At 31.7% G+C, this 22,804-nt stretch overlaps 2 protein-coding genes across 2 annotated transcripts; one reads left to right on the top strand and one right to left on the bottom strand.

Annotated features, from left to right (window-relative positions):
• The first annotated feature begins 85 nt into the window (after positions 1-85).
• On the top strand, positions 86-7,328 carry LOC114348138 (uncharacterized). Its single transcript, XM_028298767.2, has 2 exons — positions 86-261; positions 6,953-7,328. The coding sequence occupies exons 1-2, from the start codon at positions 184-186 to the stop codon at positions 7,280-7,282; spliced, it is 408 nt and encodes a 135-aa protein (XP_028154568.1). The 5' UTR covers positions 86-183; the 3' UTR covers positions 7,283-7,328.
• Positions 7,329-9,367: 2,039 nt separating this feature from the next.
• LOC114348161 (uncharacterized) lies at positions 9,368-18,035 on the bottom strand. The gene is made up of 2 exons (XM_028298787.2): positions 17,792-18,035; positions 9,368-9,816 (listed from the first exon to the last, which is right to left on the bottom strand). Exons 1-2 carry the CDS (start codon positions 17,837-17,839, stop codon positions 9,478-9,480), a joined length of 387 nt encoding a protein of 128 aa, XP_028154588.1. The 5' UTR covers positions 17,840-18,035; the 3' UTR covers positions 9,368-9,477.
• Positions 18,036-22,804: the final 4,769 nt, after the last annotated feature.

Here is a 22,804-nt window from a genome sequence, read left to right as displayed (position 1 = left end):
TTAACGGTTAGTTCCTCATGACTCATCCTGTATATTGTTTTATAATTTGTAAAATGATTTTTAAATGAATTAATTACATTTTGATTATTATTACGTCCACATCATTTCATTTTATCAAAACCGGTTTAAGAGGTCTGTGACATTGGAAGACATTTAACCTTTATTCCACATTTGTGTACTAAGATGCCGTTTAAGCAAGTGTTTTGTTTTTGTGTCTTGCTTTTGGTCGTACAAGGAGAGGAAAGCAGTGATTTTATACCGGTAAGTTGTGATTCTTATATTAGTAAATTTATTTTATTATTTATAGACCAGTAAGGATCTGCGAAAAAACGTCTATTTTTGGATGTGAGAGGTGGCATTCGGATTTTTGCAGATAAAGTTAGGTGACACCTTCAGTAATAATAATTGACTTATGCTCCTTCTCAAATATGCCCGGAACATTAATAAAAAAATTAAAATATTTAAAAATTTCGAAAAACATCGGTTTTTTTCTGCTTTCTTTGCTTATAACTTTAAAACGATTCGTTTTGGAACAAAGTCGTAGAGAAATAAAATAAAAATAATTAAATTTTGTATGATATACGACTGGTAAAAAATATCTTAAGGTATTACCTTTTCTGCAATATAGCAAATAAATACAAAATAAGGTGGCCAAATAAGTCTGTTGCTATTCAATATTTTTAACCACTTTGACGTCATTTAGAACCTTAATAATTCGCTTAAGAAATTCTTTGTAACATAAGTACTTAAATTGTGTACCAAATGTCATTAAAATTGACCTAATAAATTTTGCATAATAAATTTGCAATCTAAATGTTTTTAAAAAAGTTCAAATTTTTTAAAATTTTTCTGAACAAGAAGTGGACCATTTAGAAGTTGGCTAATTTTTTTTACATATAAAGAGGTGCTCTACATATCTAATACACTTTGCCGAATTAAAATCGGATTATTTAAAGGACCTCAGCAATGTTTTTAAATTTATAAACAATTTTTAGGCTTATAAACAAATAGCTTTGTTTAATGATAAAATAATTAATTTTTAGCAATACAAATAATTAAAACCAGTATAATTTGACTTAAACTTTCAAATGCTGTCAGCAGAATTGCTATTTTATTTTTTAATCAAACGTTATTCGCGTTCAAAAATTGCAATTTCTCGAGTTTTGAAAGTTCCACCGCGTTTATCTCGAAAACTATGCATCCTACAAAAAAACTTGTAAGAACATTTTTTGCTTAGAATTACCCAAGAAATACCAACAAAATTTTATTTTGCGAAAAATCGATGTTATGTAATTCCTCAAGTTCTTTGTTCATAACAATCTTATCGATATCCGGATCAACTGCTACCCAAAAAATTCGTGTTCTACGGGTCAAAATACATAAAAAACTTGGGTAAGTCCATCTAAATAAAGGAACCCGTAGCACCCCCTCCTGGCCACAGCACTAATTTGTTTATAAGCCAAAAAATTGTTTATAACTTTAAAACATTGCTGAGGCTGCTTAAATAATCCGATTTCAATTCTGTGAAGTGCATTATATAGAGAGTACTTTTTTATATGTAGAAAAATTGACAAATAATCTTTGTATGTTCTAGTTTTTGTTGTGCAATATTTTAAAAAATTTTAATTTAAAAAAATAAGTTTGGATTGCAAAATTATTATGCAAAATATAGGAAGTCAAGTTTAATTAAATTTGGTGTACGGTTTTAGCACATGACAATAATTTTCTAAGCGAATTAGAAAGGTTCCAAGTGTAAGCTAAGTGATGGAAAATCATTGAATAAGGACAGGCTTGTTTTGCCCCCTTATTTTCTATTGATTGCTATTTTGAAGCAAGGGTGATAAATTAAGACATTTTTAACCAATCGCATCTGATAGAAAATTGAATTATCTTTGTTTTATTCTTATACGACTTTGTTCTAAAATGAATAATTTTTAAGTTATAATCAAAAAAAAGTAGAAAAAAAAACGAAATTTTTTGAAATTTTTAAATATTTTATTTTCTTTATTAATGTTCCGGGCATATTTGAGAAGGAGCATAAATCAATTATTATTAACGAAGTTATCACCTAACTTTATCCGCAAAAATCTGAATGCCACCTCTCACATCCACCTAAAAACAGATCCTTACTGGTCTATTAATATAGTAGACGCATTACGTTTAAATAAATAGATACCAGACTGTTCATCTACGGGGGTCGGCATAAGGAGACAACGCTCTCAAAAAATCTTTTGAGGATAACGTGATGGGCCTTTGGCAATCATCACAGCAATTCTGATCTTAGATTCTGCTGCTCTGAATAGTTCGGTTCATATGCATCCGTACCATTCCCTCAAGTTAGGCAACCATGACATTCTTCTCCTTCCTACACTTATTTTGCCCTGGATTTTCCCCTGTGTAATCAATTGAAGTATGTCGTATTTCTCATTACGCATAAAATGCCCAAGGTATTGTCCATGTGATGGACCAGTTATCTTAAAATGCTCAAAGATTTACGTGGGAAAATTGACAACGATCCAACACTCGCGAACATCCGTTATTTCATGCAGGATGGAACTTAGCCTCACTACGCGTCATGTCGTGCCTTATAATGTCCATTTTGGAGAATGGATAGGCAGACGAAGAATCGCGGAGTGATTTTCACTGTCATGTGACCTAGCACACTGTGATTTATTCCTTTGAGGCTCTCTCAATGATCCCGTTTTTGCAAAACGAACACCCGACCTCCAAAATTGCAGTTGGAGAAGAATTTGGTAGTCTTCTTCGCGGTAGCTTGACATGCATCGCCGGACCTGCCTCTCCTTTGCAAAACGTTGCCGTAAATGCATTGATCAACATGTGCATCAACTGGTAATAGTCCATTCTTTCACGGTTTTTGCTCTAAATTTTAAAGAACCGCTCGGATTGACATGAAATTTGGCATACGTATAGCTTACATGTCAAAGAAAAAAAAGTGATATTGTGCCGATGTGGGCTTTTGCCTTGTGGCTGACTTTCACCCCCTTTTGGGGGTAAAAAAATATATGTTTAAAATAAGTCCGGAAATGGGTAAACTGACTAATTTTAAGTAACTTTTGTTCTATAGAGCTTTTTCGCCAAGTCAACACTTTTCGAGTTATTTGCGAATGGATATGTTAATTTTTCAACAAAATAACCACATTTTTAGACGGTTTTTCGCAAATAACTCAAAAAGTAAGTATTTGGTCGAAAACATGTTCTTAGCAAAAATATAGCTTATAAAAAATAAAAAAAAATGGTGGACGTGTTAGGTCTCTGGATCTATCTCGTAGAACCAGAGTTATAGCCAATAAAAAATAGATTTATATTCACCAAATTTCAAATAGAATATTTCGACGTGAAATATCCAAAAAATTAAGCACTTTTTGGGGAAAACGCATTATAACTTTTTTAAAGTGTTTAAAAAAAATTTATTTCTGTTTTTACAAAAAGTTTCTAGCATTAAACTTAAGCAAGTTACGCTCAAAATAAAGTTGGTCCCTTTTGTTTTTGCAAAAAAAAATCTGGAAGACCACCCCCTAATTAGCAACCTAAATGAAATTAATCTTTACCGCTCCACAAATTATTTTACTTACGTTGTGTTTGTATGATCTGTAAGTTTCATCGATTCAAAGTGCTTATTTTTGAAAAAATTTGGTTTCAAACTAAAATTTTGAAAAATATGCTTTTTTCAAAATATTTTAAAAATTGTTAGAGATACCAGAAATCTCGAAAAACAAAAAAAAGTCAGATTTGCTTTTCTGAATATCACGTATTTTTTTGTTTTTCTGTTAGACAAAAGTTGATTAAGATTTGGTGTTTCAAAGTTTGCATACATTCGTGATCAGTGACACGTTCAACCCCTTTTAAATACAGCCTTTTCAATAATAAGGACTTTGAACCGATGAAACTTACAGATCATATAAACAATATATACACGAGTCAAGAAACTTGTGAAGTCGTAAAGATTAAGTTCATTTAAGATACTATTAGGGGGTGATTTTCTCGATTTTTTTACCAAAACCAAAAGGGACTAATTATATTTTGAGCGTGCGTAACTTGTTTAGTTTTGATGCTAATAATTTTTTTTTTATAAAAAAAATGAAACTTTTTTTTTAACACTTTAAATATGTTGTAATGAGTTTTCCCCGAAATGTGCTTCATTTTTGGTTATTTCACGTTAAAGTATTCCATTTGGAATTTGACGAATATGAACCTCTTTTTCATTAGCTATAACTCTGCTTCAACTAGGTGTAGAGACGTGATATATACACCATTTTTAAAATTTTTTACACGATATATTTTTGCTAAGAATTTTTTTTCGACAAAATACCTACTATTTGAGTTATTTGCGAAAAACCGTATAAAAGCGTGGTTATTTTGTTGAAAAAATGAACATATTCACTGCCAAATAACTCGAAAAGTATTGACTTAGTGGAAAAACTCTATAGAACAAAAGTTACTTAAAATTAGCCAGTTTATCCATTTCCTGACTTTCTTTGGACGAATATTTTTTCACCCCCAAGAGAGGATGAAAACCACCCTTAGAGCCAAAGCATATATCGGCAAAGTATCGCTTTTTTTCTTTGACTTGTTAGCTATCTGTATGCCAAATTTCACGTCAATCCAAGCGGTTCTTTAAAATTTAGAGATTTTGCAATATTTTACCGTTAAAGAACGGTCTATAATTTATTTGAATAAATTCATTTTGACGCTGCATTTTTTCTCTTAATGCAAATTTGTTGCTTGACTTGTATACTGACCCCTGTATTATCAACACTTAAAACAACAGGCTGTTTTCGTCAATAAGTGTTGCGGATGTTTTGTGTTTTATAGGTATGTGTCATCTCTTTGATCTCCTTATGATATTTAAAAATGTCTTCACCTTTTAAATTCCTTGAAATATACATTTACCCATTTTTCTTTGACCTCTTTGATTGTTCCTTTAATGATTTGGTTATTTCTATTATATTCACCTTTGTTACTTTTTTAGAAACTTCTCTCTCTTTCATCAATTTAGTATTTCAATGATCATGCAATCCTCTCCTTTTTGTTAAGGTACTTGCTTTTCTCACTTTTATAGTTATACAGCTGAGGTCGTCTGGGTTTGGATTTTTTTGTTTTGTAATATTTATTTTGAGGCCGACGTATTGGGAGTTATGTATTCAGTGATTACAATAATTTATATACTATACAATAAAAACTAATAACCCAGAAAAGAGAAAAAATTATAAAGTTATTTTTTGAAGTTATACTTCTTTATGCGCGATATGAGGGTGAATTTTTATATGTTAAAACCTACGATCCGGGCGCATGCGCATTATAACTTTGTTCTGATTGGATGTTCAAATGACATGTCAAAAATTATCCAATATGGCAGCTGTAGCGCAGCTGTGGTTTGGACGGTTGACAGTTTGGTTATGTATGGTTGTTGTGTTTTAAAATTTGTGGGAAGAGAAACAACAAAGGTTAGTTAATAGTTATACTGCCTTTTTAAATAGTTTTCATATTATATTTTTGAAGTTATACTTCAAAATGTTTTAATTTATGTATGTATCAGTCCAGAAAAGGTGTGGAAAGAATATATTATTGTTTTTAAATATATTTTTCTACAAACGTGTTAAAAATGCAATTTTTAGGACTCCATAGGAGCGTTAAAAATGCTACTTTAAGGCACTAGTGCTTTAACATTTTTAAGGCACTGCAGTTAAAAGTGAATTGTCAAATTGTGAAACGTCAAAATATTTATATTTCATTTATTAACATTAATATTAATAATACAACTTGCGCAATTTGAAAAAGGTGGTTTAAAAGGTTTTTTATTATAATTTTGTGTCTTTGGATTTGTCTTCCTTGGGCGTAAAATAATAAAACATCTATTTTTATATTTCATTTGTCACCGTGATGTATAATTATGTATATCTGAAAGGTAAGTAGCATGCGGCTTGATGGCCTTGTTGGTAGAGCATTGGACCAGAGATAAAAAAATCGCGAGATTGCGGGTTCAAATCCCGGACGATTCATACTTTTTTCTTTTTTTTTTAATATTTCTTGTGTAGTCACAACTCTGAATCAAACACTAACAGACTGCCTTATTTAAGGGAAATTACCACGAATGCAATAATTCCACCTTTGAGACGCAAATCAGCGACATATCTCGTATTTTTTTTTAACTTTTTATGAATTTCATGTCTTAAATCAATTATTTATCAAATACTCTATCAATATTATTAATTATTATTTTAACTCAAAGCATTCTTGAAGCCGTGTCAAATATATAGCCTTGTTTGTGACTGTCTAGGCACAACATTCTGTTCGACTGAGTGCATTGTATGACAAAGATAGCGAATGTTCGATTTGGAAAATCTTATCAAGAATATGGTGTTAATTTTTTTTCGAATTTAAAAAAAAAACTAAAAAATATTTTTGAGAAATTTAAACGCAGAATAAAAGACTATATTATTACCGAGGGTAGAAAGCCTCTTAGAATAAACAAAAAGTTTCTTTTGAATAAGTCATTTGAAATTAAAAATCACACTAAATAATCTCTTATTTTCACTCCTGTAACTTATTAAAGTAAACATTATAAAAGCTTTCAGAGACTTCTTACCCTCGGTAATAACATAGTCTTTCATTCTGCGTTTAAATTTTTCAAAAATATTTATTAGCTTTCTCAGGATCCAAAAAAAATAAATACATGTAAATATTATTAGAGAATAAATTTTGCGCCTATCCCCTTAACAACATGGGAACGCTGTGCGAACATGTCAACGTCAAAAATGGATATGATGTCAAAATTAGCAAATAATAAAGATTCGTTAACTAAACATCTACCTATATCTAGCAACATTTCTTCGTCTTCTATGTAACATCATCCGATGTTAGTTAATATGTTTTTGTATTTATTTCCTATTTCCTTTCACAGTTTGTTATTTTATTTATTTTTTGTTTTTAGGTTGACCTGAGTAGTAACCAAAACAATCTACAATGGGACATAAAAATAGTGAATAACTGCAGACAAAATCTGAATGAACCCATCTCCAAGTTTTCTCCAGAGAACTATATATATGAAAAAATTGAAGCCAATGATAATGACTTTATTGTATGTTTGTTCCAAAAAAGCGGTATATTTAATTCAGAAGGAAAGTTGGTAGCGGAGAAAATTGCAAAGGTCTTTGTAATTGATCAAACCAACGCGGAAGACATTGCCAAAAAGTGTAATCTACCAAGAGGATCCAAACTCGCAGATCAAGCTTTAAACTTCATGAGATGTGCTTCTCTATAATGATTTTTTTAGATATCAATAAATTCAATAAATTTTTCCTTTATTATTGATGTCTTCTTTTCCTTTTCATCTTTTTACCTTTATTTGCCTTCACGTGTACTATAACACAAACCGATGAGAAACTACAACACTAGGCACAATACATAGACTTCAGAAAAAATAGGTTCAGATATTGCAAGAGAAGAAAAAGTAGCGAATTAAAAAACAATGAAGAACGGGAAAAACCTTGGATCTGACATGCTTCCTATCGATTTAATAAAAATTATAGATCAGCAGCACACTGATGTTTTAGTGATACCTCTGGAACCAAATTTATAGTTCAGGTGTATTACCAAAAACTATCGTTAACCCCCACGACTTAACTATCGTTAGCCACAGCAACCAAATTTGTGAGTGGCCCAAAGATGAATGGAACGGTCACAACCTGGATTGACTTTCAGAGACAGGGTTATAAGGGAGGAAATCAGAAGAAGGATAGGCGTCACACACATGTCATAGAGCGAGAGCGAATAACATGGCTGAAATGGAATTGGACGGGCTATGTAGCCAGAATGAAGGACGGGTGGTGGACCGAAAAAATTACAGTGTGGATACCACGAACAGAGAAGGAGCCGAACTAGACCACCTACACGATGGACAGACGACGTCAAAAAGGTTGCTGGAAATAGGTTGCACGAAGCCCAAGATCGACAGAATTCGAAGAATTTGGTGAAGGCCTATGATCAACTTTAGATGCAGAAGGCTGGATGATGAGTGATGAAAGATAGGACATTTGTCTCCCTTCAACACTTTTTAAAATATATTTAAATGAATGTTTAAAACGATAAAGAAGATCCTGTCCTAGCATGGAGATATTAGTAGACGACGATACAAGCCTACACCTCTTACATTTCTAGAGAGCTAGAATTCATAACAAAAAGACAGATATTAACCACGAACAATGGGGTATCAACATAAATGCAACAAAAACAAAATACATGTTTGTAGGTTGACGAAATAGGAGTCTTCTTTATGTGCCGTCTTCTACCGACAGTTGGCGACCATCAAACGATAGGTTTCTCTGTTTTGTGCCGCATGTATTATGTTCGCAGCTTCTGGTATTTAAAACCATTCTCTCAAGTTTCTCAGCCAGGATTTTTTCTTTCTGCCCAAACCTCTTGTACCTTCAATCTCATCTTACACGATAAGCTGTAGCAGACTGTATTTATCATTACGGAACATATGGCCCAGGTATAACGCTTTCCTCCTTTTAACAGTTGTTAACAATTCCACCTCTTTACCCATTCGTCTCAATACCTCTGTGTTGGTCACTCTGTCTGTCCAAGGTATTCTCAGTATGCGTCGATACAGCCAAATTTCTAGAGCCGCTAACTTCTTTATAGTTGCTGCTGTTAACGTCCACTTTTCTACTCCGTAAAGTAGCGTAGAGAGTAAGTAGCATTTCGTGGCGCGCCATCGGAGGTTAACGCTTAGGTTGCGGTTGCTTAAGAGGTTTCTCATTTTTATGAATTTGGATTTTGCTATTTCAATTCGGATCCTAATCTCTACGTCTGGGTCCCACTTATCATTTACTGTATATCCCAGGTATTTAAATCGGTGTACTCTTTCAATACGTTCGGCTTCAATATTCAGGTCAATATGTTGAATGTTCTTTTTACTGATCACCATAAATTTAGTTTTTTTTCTATTGATCTTCAGTCCAAACCGGTTGCCAGTTGTATTTATTCTATTTAGGATCATCTGTAAATCTTCGATGTTATCGGCCAGTATAACAGGAGTCCTATCTTGAAAAATGGAAAAACTGTCCCTTCATACTCTGAATATATCTACATCGGGACAAATTTTAATCAAAGTGTACGACCTAAAAAAAATACCAAAAAGAACGATAAAAAAAACAACTCTGTAACAGTACATATAAAAGACTGGTATTTTACGAAAGAGAAACTTGGCAATTAAACAAACAAATAGAAAATAAGGTGCTAACATTTGAGATGGATTTTTGGCTATTTTGGTGTAGGACGATGCACCTTACAAACTACAGAATTAGAGACATCATCGATAGAAAGGAGACAATTACTGAAGAGATAAAATTCTAAATTTTTTTTATTAAATTTTGTCTATTTTAAAAATTGTTTACATACATTTAAATTGAAAATATTATCATTATACATGACCAATCTAGTAATTTTTATACTCTAAATATATTTTTTACTACATTGCGTGATAGAAAGACCATTTTGTTCCTTTGTTAATTCTTTCTTCGCCGTACATTTTGCCAAAAACTCTTGAATCTGGTCCTCTTTAATTTCAAGGAATCCAAACAGTTGTTTAACTCTTTCAACATTCACCTCACCTAATTCATTTTGGATGCCAATATTAAAATTCACGCAATACGCAAATTCTCCTGCCTTTACAGGATCACTTTCTTTTCCAGAACCAACTTCGTTTACAAATTCATCCGTAAGGCGGATGGTTTTCTGGCAATGGACCTCGATTGCTCGTTTTGTTATAAGTTGTTGCTCCCGTGTTTGTGCCTGAAATTAGAATTGTTTTAAGATTAATATAAACTCAAAAACAGTTAAACGAAATTAGAAATTTAAAATTTGAAAGTTACAAAAAATTTGATAGAGTGGAGGAAAGCTAGTTAAAAATTAGAACGAATATTCTAAACGCTGCAAAGGAATCCCTTTGTGAAAAGAGAACAAGTAGGTAAATAATTCCACACTAAAACGCTACCGTTCTATAAGAAAGTAAAAGAAAAATGTAAACAAAAGAAAAAATCATATAAGACAATGAAGACACCACATTCCTATGAAAACTATATTAGAATATTCGCAATAAGACACATAGACTTGTTAGAACAGCCGAAAACAACCACTTGGACCACTTCTTAAAAGATCTGAAATATGACTTCTACGAATTACAAAAGGAAATGTGAATATTTAAAAGAAGACAGAGACAGAAAATGAGAGAAAAGGGTACCCCCCGTTAAGATAGGCAAAATGCCCTCACTCTCAGAATTCAATTTTTTAAATTTTTTTACGTTCTATGCAATTAAAAAATGAGATAACGCGGATTTTTAGCTCGCCACCCCCCTTACCCCTCCCCCACAGCCAAAAACGTAGATTTTAAGATTTATTTTTGTTTGGTTGGGTTGCAATTGATTTAAAAATTTCAAAAAATTGACACATGTAGCTGAGGCTTTTGAAAAACATTTCCATTTTTTATGGACCCTTAGGTCGAGTGTACATAAACTCAATTTTTTTTTTAACTTTTTTAAAACCTATAACTTTTTTTTGGAGGGGCTGCAGGTCCAATTTTTTTCATTTTGTGTATTTTATCAAAAGATATCTCTCTGATTTTTTTCAGATTTTTCCGTCAGGTGCGCCATCTTGAAAAATCCGGAAAACTGTTTTTTAGGGGGTTTTTAGGGATTTTCTCCATTTTATAGACTGCAACATAGATCAACTCAAGGTTTTGTTAATAGATTATGTATAATTTGAAATAAATGAGTATTTCAGGATTATCAAAAATTGGGCAAAATACCTTTAAACCCCCCAAAAACCATGTATTTTTAAGTTATGTAAGGGTTTTTGCGGGCTTAATGATATTATTTTTTGAGCTCGATACAGCCTGAATATTTTTTTTCATCTTATTTACGTTATATGTGAATAAAAAATAAGACTAATCGCATTTTTAGCACACCCCCCCCCTGCCCCCACAAAAACGTCAATTTTTCTATTTTTTTTTTGTTTAAAGTTGCCATTAATTTAAAATTTTTATGAGGCGTCTACAAAACATATCTATTTTTTATAGATCCGTGTAGGTCGAGTGTACAATACATATAACCTCAAAATTCCTTTTTTATTTTTTTAAAACGTATTTTTGACTTCCAATCGATATTTTTTTAAAACGTCCAATGAATATTGTACATCTCTCTCTCGCGGACGGCCGCTTCAATACATGCTTAGCCCTCATTTTTAATTATTAAAAATAAAAGTTAGCAATAAAATAATGACAAAAATTTCTTTAGGCTATTGCAGGGGAGCTTTAAACTTTGAGTTGGTCACTTTAAAACTTTCATAATAATAATTTTTAATCGAGTTATTAAGCCTTGAAAATTGCCATTTTCGCGTTTTTCAAATTTGAAATTGCATGTAACTCGACAACAGTCAATTTTATAGAAAAATCACAAGATACCTTTTTTGCTCAGCTTGATCCAGAAAATCTAAAACAAATTTGTCCGAAGTGAAAATATTGATTTTTTGAATTCGTTTGAAAAAATGTTTAAACAATTTTCCGATCGCGGTACTGCCTGGCACCTTGTGGATTTGTTATAAGGGCCTGTTTTTGAGTAAGTTTGTGCAAAAAATTAATCGGAATAATTTACCTAACGGGACAAGCATACAGCGTGGACTATTTGCATTAGGAGCCAAACGTAGATGGTTTGTAAAATACACAAAAGACAAAAAAAATTAGCAGCCATCGCCAAAAAAAGTTATACGTACCTATTAAAAAACAAAAAAAAATGAGGTTATAATATGTACACTCGACCTTCGGGTCCATAAAAATAGACGGTCTGTAACAGCCTCAGCTCTGCGTGTGAATTTTTTGTTATTTATAATTTAATAATTAGGTACTAACTATTCTAAGTGCGACATAAGCCACAATTTAACTAAAAAATGATTTTATTAACGTTTCGACGTCCACCACGGAAGTCGTTGTCAAAATACAAAATATTAATAAATTAAACAAAAAGGTTGCTTGGTAAAAAAATATGCTAATAATTTAATTTAATCTGACTTATTTATATAGATCGTCCCAAACCATTTTTTCAGTGCGTCACAGATTATCGAATTCTCTCTATCGCATTACAGATGGAAAATAAAATCATTTTTTAGTTAAATTGTGACTTATTTCCCATTTAGAATAGTTAATTACAAAAATTCCACAAAGAAATAGCTTCAGAACAACATTTTTAATCTAATTGCAAACCAACTTAAAAAAAAATAAAATCGAAAAAGTGACATTTTTGGCTGTGGGGGAGGGGGAATAGGGGAAGTGGGCTAAAATTGCGGTGAGTCCTAATTTTTTAAGTTCATATAGAACGTAAAAAAATAAAAAATATATTCAGGCTGTATCGACCTCAAAAAATATCATTAAGCCCGCAAAAACCCTTACATAACTTAAAAAAACATGGTTTTTGGGGGGTTTAAAGGTATTTTGCCCAATTTTTGATAACCCTAAAATACTCATTTGCTTCAAATTATACATAATCTATTAACAAAACCTTGAGTTGATCTATGTTGCAGTCTATAAAATGGAGAAAATCCCTAAAAACCCCATAAAAAAACAGTTTTCCGGATTTTTCAAGATGGCGCACCGAACGGAAAAATCTGAAAAAAATCAGAGAGATAGCTTTGATAAAATACACAAAACACAAAAAAAATTGGACCTGCAGCCCCTTCCAAAAAAAAGTTATAGGTTTTAAAAAAGTTAAAAAATAATTTGAGGTTATGTACACTCGACCTAAGGGTCCATAAAAAATGGACATGTTTTGTAAAAGCCTCAGTTACACGTGTGAATTTTTGAAGTTTTTAAATCAATTGGAACCCAACTAAAAAAAATTAAAGCTAAAAATTTACGTTTTAGGCTGCGGGTGGAGGGGTAAGGGGGGTGGCGAGCTAAAAATCCGCGTTATCTCATTTTTTAATTGCACAGAATGTAAAAAAACTAAAAAGATTGAATTCTGAGGGTGAGGGCATTTTGCCTATCTTAACGGGGGGTACCCTTTTAGAAATTGAAGGCATCGTGACAAACACCTGGATAGATTACTTGAAAAAACTTGTACTTAAAAAACCAATCTACATCAGCAGCAGCAGAAGCAGAAACGCCGGGCATTACAACTAATGAAAAAACTGGAATAAGCACAGTAGAAATAAAATAAAAGAAAAAGTGTAGATCAGAAAAGTATGAAATGTGAAATAAATGGGTGACTGGATACTGAATAGAAAGAGAGAATGAAACAAATACATAAGCAGAATGGCAGACGATAGGTAGTAAAAATAGCAAGAGAAAAATCGCCGTCAGAAAGAGGAAATGTGGGCTGACCATGAAAAAGTTCATCGTCGATTCTACAAAAACATGGTATTAATATACAGAGGGTCTCTTTAAACACGAAAGACTCACGAAAACATCAATATCAGTACCAGCCAGCGGACCATTGACAATAAACGAAGAGACAGCTGTTATATGCGTTCAAGAATATCAAAATCGGAAAGGTTCCTGATCGGAAAAGTTCCTTAATGAACTAATAAAGTTAAATACCGGATGATTGGCTGACTTCAATTTTCATTAAAATTTCTAAGAAAACAACGCTAAGTAGGTAATCTAAACAGTATAGAACACAGTTTAAAGAGTCATACATTGATATTATTTTTAAAAATTATACTCAATCGAATTTGTATAAGTCATTGTAAACGTCATTTATATTAGAGACGGCACGTAAAGATATACTACAGTCGGAAAAATGAAAGAATATCCATGAACGAACATATAAAACACGCTGTATTTTCCTGTCACCGTGTCACAAAGAAGATTGCCCAGCGCAAGTACATGTAATAATAATTATTATTATGTACTATTTTTTGTAGCTAGATTACCCTATGATATTATTAACATGTTAATCGCCCAAATAAAGCGAAAAATATCCCATCCCCAGGCCCAACTTAGTTTTTCTAGTAAATCATTAGGTTTTTACACTGGATGTGATATACTGGCTGTTATAAAGTGCTAGGTTAAAAAAATTCTCTAAAAATGTATTTTGAAAATGACGACCTACTTATGGGTTTCACATCCTCTGACGACCGAGCGCCGCGAAACCCGAATATCGGTTGTGATTTTTTTCGAATGTTAACAAGTCTATGTGTGCTAAAATTGTAGATGTTTTATTTAGTCTACAATCCATTCGTTGAAACTTGTCGGTACTTTAAGGAAAAGTAGAAAAAACAATCCAAATAATGTAGAGGCCCAAAAATTAAATAAAGGACACCATTACGCAAAGGAAAGTAATACAGAAGTAGGTGTTTTAAAATGGCAGAATAAACGTGATATTGTTTGCTTAAGCACTATTCATACTGACACAACCATTAAATATACAAGAAAAGGAACAGACCTAGAAAATCCATCTCTTATAGTTGGCTATAATTCATGTAAGTCATTCATAGATATATCCGATCAGTTGAAATCATATTCTTTCCCTTTGCGTAAAGGGATTAAGTGGTATAGAAAACTTGCATTTGAAATATTACTTGGCTCAGCAGTTGTAAACGCTTTTATAATATACAAAACGGTGACAAATGTTAAAATATCAATAACGGATTTTAGACAGAGCATTGCTCTAAGTAGGGTTACAAATCGATGAAGTAGATTTCCGGAGAGTAACGGAAAATGATAACAGAAGGCATATTTCACATGAAGTTGCTTCAAAAAATCGTCGAAAATGTGTAGAATGTTACGAGAAAATAAGCGCTGAAGAAGGCAGAAAAACCGTTCAGAAGAAGGGACCAAAATCAAAATTTTCATGTGATGCATGTACTAAGTTTTATTGTTTGTTATGCTTTTTTGATCTTCACCATTATTCTGTATAATTAATAAAAACTGTTTGCATTATTTAATTAAAATAAAAATATTTTCTCATAAATCCTTATAACTTTTTTGAAAAAATTTTAATCATAGTAAACACATAAAAAGTGACGAGCTCATTCATAGTCCAGAGAAATAAGATTTTTCTCGTGACACATCCCCTTCCAGGCAGAAACCAAATTTTTTGAGTAGTATGGACATCTATAATAATAACCTATATGTTTCCTGCAGCCGATTTTGATGATATACATAGTTATAAACAAATGAAGATCGAAAAAAAATAAATTATCGCTTTTTTCGTCTATTGCCAAAAAGTTAAGCACTTTAAACAAATTTGAGAGTAAGAAACTCATAAATCGTATAAAAAATTTCAATATGGCATTCGCTGAATATGCCCATCCTTATTGGTTGCTTAGAAAGTTGCAAAATAAATCATAAATTTTGAGTTTTTATAAATATTCATAACTTAGGTAAAAATTAACTTAGAATCTTCTTATTACACAGAATGCCGAGACTTCTTGTACTTAAATTATATTTTAAATTTCAAAGCAATTGGTCAAATAGTTTAAAAGTTATTTAATTTGTTTATCCCAAATTCATTTTTTTTGCAACACTATAAGTCAGAAAATTACGAGGTTACAATAACACTTCAGACAGTTTATGAAAGAAGAACACCTATACTATTACCTTAATCAAAAATAAATGACAAAAAATAATTTTAAACAGTGTAAAATTATTTTGCAAAAACATGTCGATTTTTTGCTTACTTATAAACAATTAGAATAACTTTTTAACCGTTACCCGTAGAAAAATTATTTTTTCACATTTAGAAAGACTGAATTTTTATACACATTTAGAAAGAAAAACAGCTGTTCTAGGACATTTAGGGACAAAGTTAGCCCCCCCATTTTTTTAATTCACATGTTTTTGCAAAATTATTTTGCAATATTTATAATTATTTTTTGTAATTTTTTTTAAATTAAATAAATACTGTAAATTTTTCTCTTTCATAAACTATCCAAAATATTATTGTAACTTCATCGTTTTCTGACTTACAGTGGTGCAAAAAAAATTAATTTTGGATTTGTAATAAGAAGGTTCTAAGTTAATTTTTACATAAGTTATGACTATTTATAAAAACTCAAAATTTATGATTTATTTGGCAATTTTTTAAGCAACCAATAAGGATAGACATATTCAGCGAACGCCATATTGAAGTTTTTTATACGGTTTATGAGTTTATTACTCTCAAATTTGTTTAAAATGCCCAATTTTTTAGTAATAGACGAAAAAAGCGAAAATTTACCGTTTTTTGATCTTCATTATATGTTTATAACTATGTATATCATCAAAATCGGCTGCAGGAAACATATAGGTTATTATTGTAGATGACCATATTACTCGAAAAAAATTGGTTTCGGCCTGGAGGAGGTTGTGTCACCAACACGATATTTTTTTCCCTTATTTCTCTGAACTATCACTAGTATTGCCTGCCAGGCCCCTCTGTAAACACTTTCATATTTATAGATAAATGTGTTTCGAAGCACTGCAGTTTAGGGATGGCGGTTTTTGACAAAACACCGGTTTTCGGTTATACCGATTTTTTTGCTTACGGTTTAACCTGGCGGTTATAACCGGCCAAAAAACCGGTTTTTCCAAAAACCGGTTTTTAGTTTTTTTAATTAAATAAGATACAATGTTATATTTACAATGCACTTTAGTTTGCGATACTCCAGCCGACTCGATACTCGATATGATCAAAATTAGTACTATCGAAAGAGTATCAATATCAATACAATTGATATTCATCAATAATAATTATGATTGGGATCCAAAATAATAACTAACCTAATCCTAACCACCGTAAAAACCTAATAACCGTTTTTTACTTTAAAAAGAAAAACCGGTTATAATCGGGACAAAAAATCAACCGGTAAAACCGGTTATTGCGAAGTAAAAAACGGTTTTCGGTTAGAACCGGTAGGTTTTTCCCATCCCTACTGCAGTTGGGTTACAGGCTTTGGTGTTAACGCTAGTAGTGAAGGTTGCCCTATGGGTGTCGGGGAGTATACGACCCATCTGATGATCTGAAACCCAAATGTCGGGTGCTATGGCGATTAACGTGTTAAAGGATGGTATGTAGTCAATTTCAAAGTAATATTGAAATGTATCAAAATTTTTCACAAAACTTAATAAACGATAAACGATAAGGTGAAAGTACTAAATGCAATATACCTTGAAAAGACTAATATAAATTTATAGCAAAATATATTATACAAATATCAAGAACATTGGTTCTATTAGCAACGAATATGAACGCTATATTCGTTTTACTATGAGTACCAACAAAACTATATAGATATTTGCCTACACCGAACTGATGGTAAAAAAAGCGTTCATCAGCGTTGAAAAAACATCCGAGAAGATGCAAAGTGGTTAGTATAACCAAGAGCCAATATGGAAGTAAGCAAAATATATTGTGGTGTAGGTACAAAAGAAAGAGCGAACAAAAGGGGGAGTATCATTTTAATATTGGCGTCACTAAAACAGAATTACAGACTACGAAATAGAGGCCTTCTCCAGAATAAAAAAGAGTGAAAGAACGGCCATGGTCAACAATGGATTGTAGAGTCAGAAAAAAAGCTTTACAGGTAAAAAATAAGAGGAGTGTTTATATTAAACAGTGTTTACAGAAAGATTATTCAGTATTTCCTAAATAAAAAAAAACAGCAGTAGAAATATAATTTATAATTGACTGTAAACTTCCATCTTTCATAGATACAAAGAAAAACATTTTGTATCATTTCTGAATGATTTTCTTTCATGAATTTAAATAATAATAAAAAATAATACTTAGTATCTTACCTTAACAACAACTAAACAAGCCAGCAGACAAAAGCAGAAGATGTTCATTTTATTGTCGATGCTAAAGAACCGCACGTAACCAAGAAGAACAGTCAACGAATTATGTTTGGTATATTAATTAATTTTGGGTACTTATACGGGTTTTATTGACCAGTTTTTCGTAAGTTATTACTGAAAGAAAGTTTATATTGTTGAGACACCGAAGGTCAAATAACAATGTTAAGGTGGATCAGCGTGTATACTAAAGAAAATAAAACATTTGGTCAAAGACCACAACCAGTATAACCATTTTTTAAATAGATACAGATTACAGATTAAATAGGTACACTTGAGTCCACGAGTCTTTACTCGTGCGTCATTAATACCTGGCGAGATAAAACCCATACTTTTTAAAAATAGGAAATGGTTGAATGCTCGAATATATGCATTTTAAAAGTCAAAAGGCAGATATCGAGCACTGAATTTATTAAATCTTGCCCAAGTATACTTTCGCTATCTAGAGCATCCTCAGGAGCATCTGAAATAAGTAAAGAAAACGCCATTGTAGAAGAGGAAAAAGTTAGACACTTCGACAAAAAATCGAAGGTGATGTGATAAAAAGTACAAAAACGTTTCTAGACTTACTTCGTCAATAAAAGAAGGTATCCTCAAATGTCATTTAATTTAAATAAATAATTTGTTGGCAAACTTAAATTAACATCTAACTAAACACTGAACAAGGGACAAAACAGATAAATTAAAGTGCCAGTAGGTACTACATTTTTCAATATGGAGACAGAATGAAGTATGAAGTAATGGAGTATTACTTTTCTTGACGGAAATGATCCAGTGATGGCTGACAGATGACAACTTGGTGAGACTGTGACTGTGTAATATGTACAGTCACTACACATTGGGCTGCACATTAAAAAAGAACTGTAAACGATCAAAGGCTTCAAGCAAGACAAAAGAGTATCAGTAGCAAACGGTGAAGCGAGAGGTTATTAAAACATTTTTTGTTAAATTATAAATGTGAAGCCAGTTGCCACATTCAAACTTGTCAGAGGTGAGCTAAGATGTAGGTTGCCGACAATGTTTTTGGACATAGAGATTGGATGTGGTACTGGTTGATATCTGAAAAGTGGGTTGCATACTCTGTAGTACTAATTAGGTATCAGCTGTTGAAAAAAATTTGAAATTGACTTATTGAAATGGACCGAGTAAAATTTGAGATTTAGAAAACTTAATGAAATATGAAATATTATACCACTGTTGAGTCAAACTTGAAATCAATGATCGGAATACAAGATTGAAGTGTAAAGCACTATCACATTAAACTACAAATAAATAATTAAACAAAAAATTTTTTAATAACCTCTCATTTCACCGTTTGCTACTGATACTGTTTTGTCTTGCTTGAAGCCTTTGATCGTTTACAGTTTTTTTGAATGTGCAGCCCAATGTGTAGTGACTGTACATATTACACAGTCACAGTCTCACCAAGTTGTCATCTGTCAGCCATCACTGGATCATTTCCGTCAAGAAAAGTAATACTCCATTACTTCATACTTCATTCTACCTCCATATTGCAAAATATAGTACCTACTGGCACTTTAATTTATTTGTTTTGTCCCTTGTTCAGTGTTTAGTTAGATGTTAATTTAAGTTTGCCAACAAATTATTTATTTTAATTAAATGACATTCGAGGATATCTTCTTTTATTGACGAAGTAAGTCTAGAAAAGTTTTTGTACTTTTGATCACATCACCTTCGATTTTTTGTCGAAGTGTTTAGCTTTTTCTTCTTCTACAATGGCGTTCTCTTTACTTATTTCAGATGCCCCTGAGGATGCTCTAGATAGCGAAAGTATACTTGGGCAAGATTTAATAAATTCAGTGCTCATGTCTGCCTTTTGACTTTTAAAATACATACTTTTTATCTAGCATCATTCTCTTCCACGCATGAAACTAATGACAAACCAGCTACCGCCTGTTATTAAGTAAAAACACATTTTATTGTTATAAACGATTTAGACTCAGTACATTGAAAAGAGATAGGTACAAAAAAAGACGATTGGGGATGTTCTCACATATTTTCAGTACAATTTCTGACGTTTTGGTTTGTTTACTTTTGTGGCTGTCAGTTTTTTGAATTTTTTGCTATTATTTTGTCGTATTTTTGCATTTTGAAATTTTTTATAATATACAAACAGTTGTTTTCACAACCAATTTTATATTGGAGTTTGAAATTTTATGGTAAGTTTATGTTATTTTACGATTAATTTTGACAACGTACAAAGCTAACCTCATTGACACAGCTAAGGATTGCTTGTGTTTAATGTTCCGACAAAGTGAATACAATAACAAAAAGAAAATATGTAATTGAATTTTTTTATAAATTGTGTATTTATTTATTAATTAATGATAATAAAAGAATTTATTAAGCCACTTCAAATGTAAATTCTTCTAAATGTAATAATTATGCACCAAAATTTTAAAGCAAAACTTAAATTTGACATTCTATTTATTTGATAAAGTCAAATTTTATACTATAACCCGTGATCGGAGTAATACCCACTTTCTGCCACTTGTTGCGTTTTTCCCGACTTATTTCGTATGCTTTAAATGATGACGCATGGATAAAGACTCGTGGACTCAACTGTACATCAGGTTTACAATTATTATTATAGCGCGTAGATTTATGCATAATTATTGCGATAAGCGGTAAACCAAGCAATAAACACAGCGGTGGCTTAAGAAGCTTTGAACTTTTAAAATGGTGCTGTCTCCAATGACCGTACGAATTATTGTATATGAGATATCCCGACTTGCATAGAAAATTAGAGTTATTTTGATTATTAAAATTATTGTTTAATTAGGATTTAAGTCGGTCCTGATAACTTACAACATTTTCAACAATAGAAGGTGTTCTACTCAAGTGTTAATCGTAATCTACTGTGATGGCTAGAACGAAACAATATTTATTAAAAATCATTTTCTGCTCATTGTAGGTACTACAGAAATTTGAAAATATATATTTATATCTTCTAGGACAGTGTCCTATTGCCTGTATATGTTCAGATTCCTGGAATTAGACTGCAAATCTCAGAGTTGAAGGTGAACACACCAGATATGTGAAACTTGTGCATGGAGTGAGACAAGGCTGAATTTTGCCACCTGTAATCTTCAATCTCTACTCTGAAAGAATATTTATCAAAGCTTCATACGAAACCTAAAATGGCATTCGTCTAAAACTGTACCGGCTAAACAACATCACATATGCAGATGACACGATAGTATTTGCGGACAACCTAGAAGGCCTACAACCTACAAGTCCTTATGAACAAAATCCTTATGAAGAAAAACTGAGAGGTACTGACATGATCACATTGATCACATCAAATTTTGAATGTTATAATACTTTGGACATAATATTATGCACAATGTATCCAGATATGTCCTCCTCCAAACCCCGCTACAAGGAAAAATATTTGGAAACCGAAGATAAGGAAGAAGAAAACATATTGGTTAACAAACCTCAGAACCTGGTTCAACACAACATCTCTGCAGCTTTTCCGCGCTGATGCAAATAAGCTAAAAATTGCCATAATCATCGCCAACGTTCGTGATGGATAAGCACGTGAAGAAGAAAAACTATTTTTTAAAAGGGGAATGAGCTACAGGGCTAACAAGATAAACAAAAGAGACCCTTTTAATATACGATGAGATTATTTTACGTATTTAATACATTTAGAGACACAGGTGCATGAAGGGTCTATGTGACAAATTTTTCAAAACATGTTTTTTATGTTAAAAGTAAGTTGTTCGTACCTAATAATCTTTCAAACAAGCCAAGCACGTTTTAAAATTAATATTTTCTAAGTTACTGGAGTGTAAAGGATCTATGTACACTTTTTATATATAAAATATAAATAATAAATATTTTTTTTTTAAGATTTTTTTAATAGTGTTAATAAATATATTAGTTTTAGGACTACATCTCCTACAAATTTAGTCTACTTAGATCTTATAGTAAAAAAGTTCTAGTACCTACAAAAACTTCAACTTCATTTTTCTCAATAACTTGCAAATGTCACATAGACCCTTCATGCACTTGTATCTTCATTTAGTACGTTCTTTAACGGTAAAATATTGCAAAACCTCTAAATTTTAAGGAACCGCTTGGATTGACATGAAATTTGGCATACACATAGCTAACAAGTCAAAGAAAAAAAGTGATATTGTGCCGATGTGTGCTTTTGCCCTGGGGGTGGTTTTCACCCCCGCTTGGGGTTTAAAAAATATACGACCAAAGTAAGTCCGGAAATGGATTAACTGACTAATTGTAAGTAACTTTTGTTCTATAGAGTGTTTTCATTAATTCAATATTTTTCGAGTTATTTGCCAGTGAATATGTTCATTTTTTCAACAAAATAACCACGCTTTTAGACAGTTTTTTTGCAAATAACTCAAAAAGTAAGTATTTTGTCTAAAAAACATTCTTAACAAAAATATAGCCGGTAAAAAATTTAAAAAAAAATGGTGTATATATCACGTCTCTATACCTAGTAGAAGCAGAGTTATAGCTAATGAAAAATAGGTTCATATTCGTCAAATTCCAAATGGAATAATTTAACGTGAAATAACAAAAAATGAAGTACATTTCGGGGAAAACTCATTACAACTTATTTAAAGTATTTAAAAAAAGCTTCATTTTTGTTTTATAAAAAAAACTTAGCGTCAAAAGTAAACAAGTTACGCTCAAAATAAAGTTAGTCCCTTTTTTTGGTAAAAAAATCGAGAAAATCACCTCCTAATTAGTAGATCAAATGAACTTATTCGTTACGACTTCACAAGTTTATTGACTCGTGTATGTATTGTTTATATGATCTGTAAGTTTCATCGGTTCAAAGTCCTTATTTTGAAAGGGCTGTAGTTAAAAGGGGTTGAACGAGTCACTGATCACCAATGTATGCAAATTTAGAAACACCAAATCTTAATCAATTTTTATCTTACAGAAAAACGAAAGAATAGA

Source organism: Diabrotica virgifera, chromosome 7, assembly GCF_917563875.1.
Source record: "Diabrotica virgifera virgifera chromosome 7, PGI_DIABVI_V3a".
Classification (NCBI taxonomy): domain Eukaryota; kingdom Metazoa; phylum Arthropoda; class Insecta; order Coleoptera; family Chrysomelidae; genus Diabrotica; species Diabrotica virgifera.
This window is presented reverse-complemented; position numbering and strand designations above follow the sequence as displayed.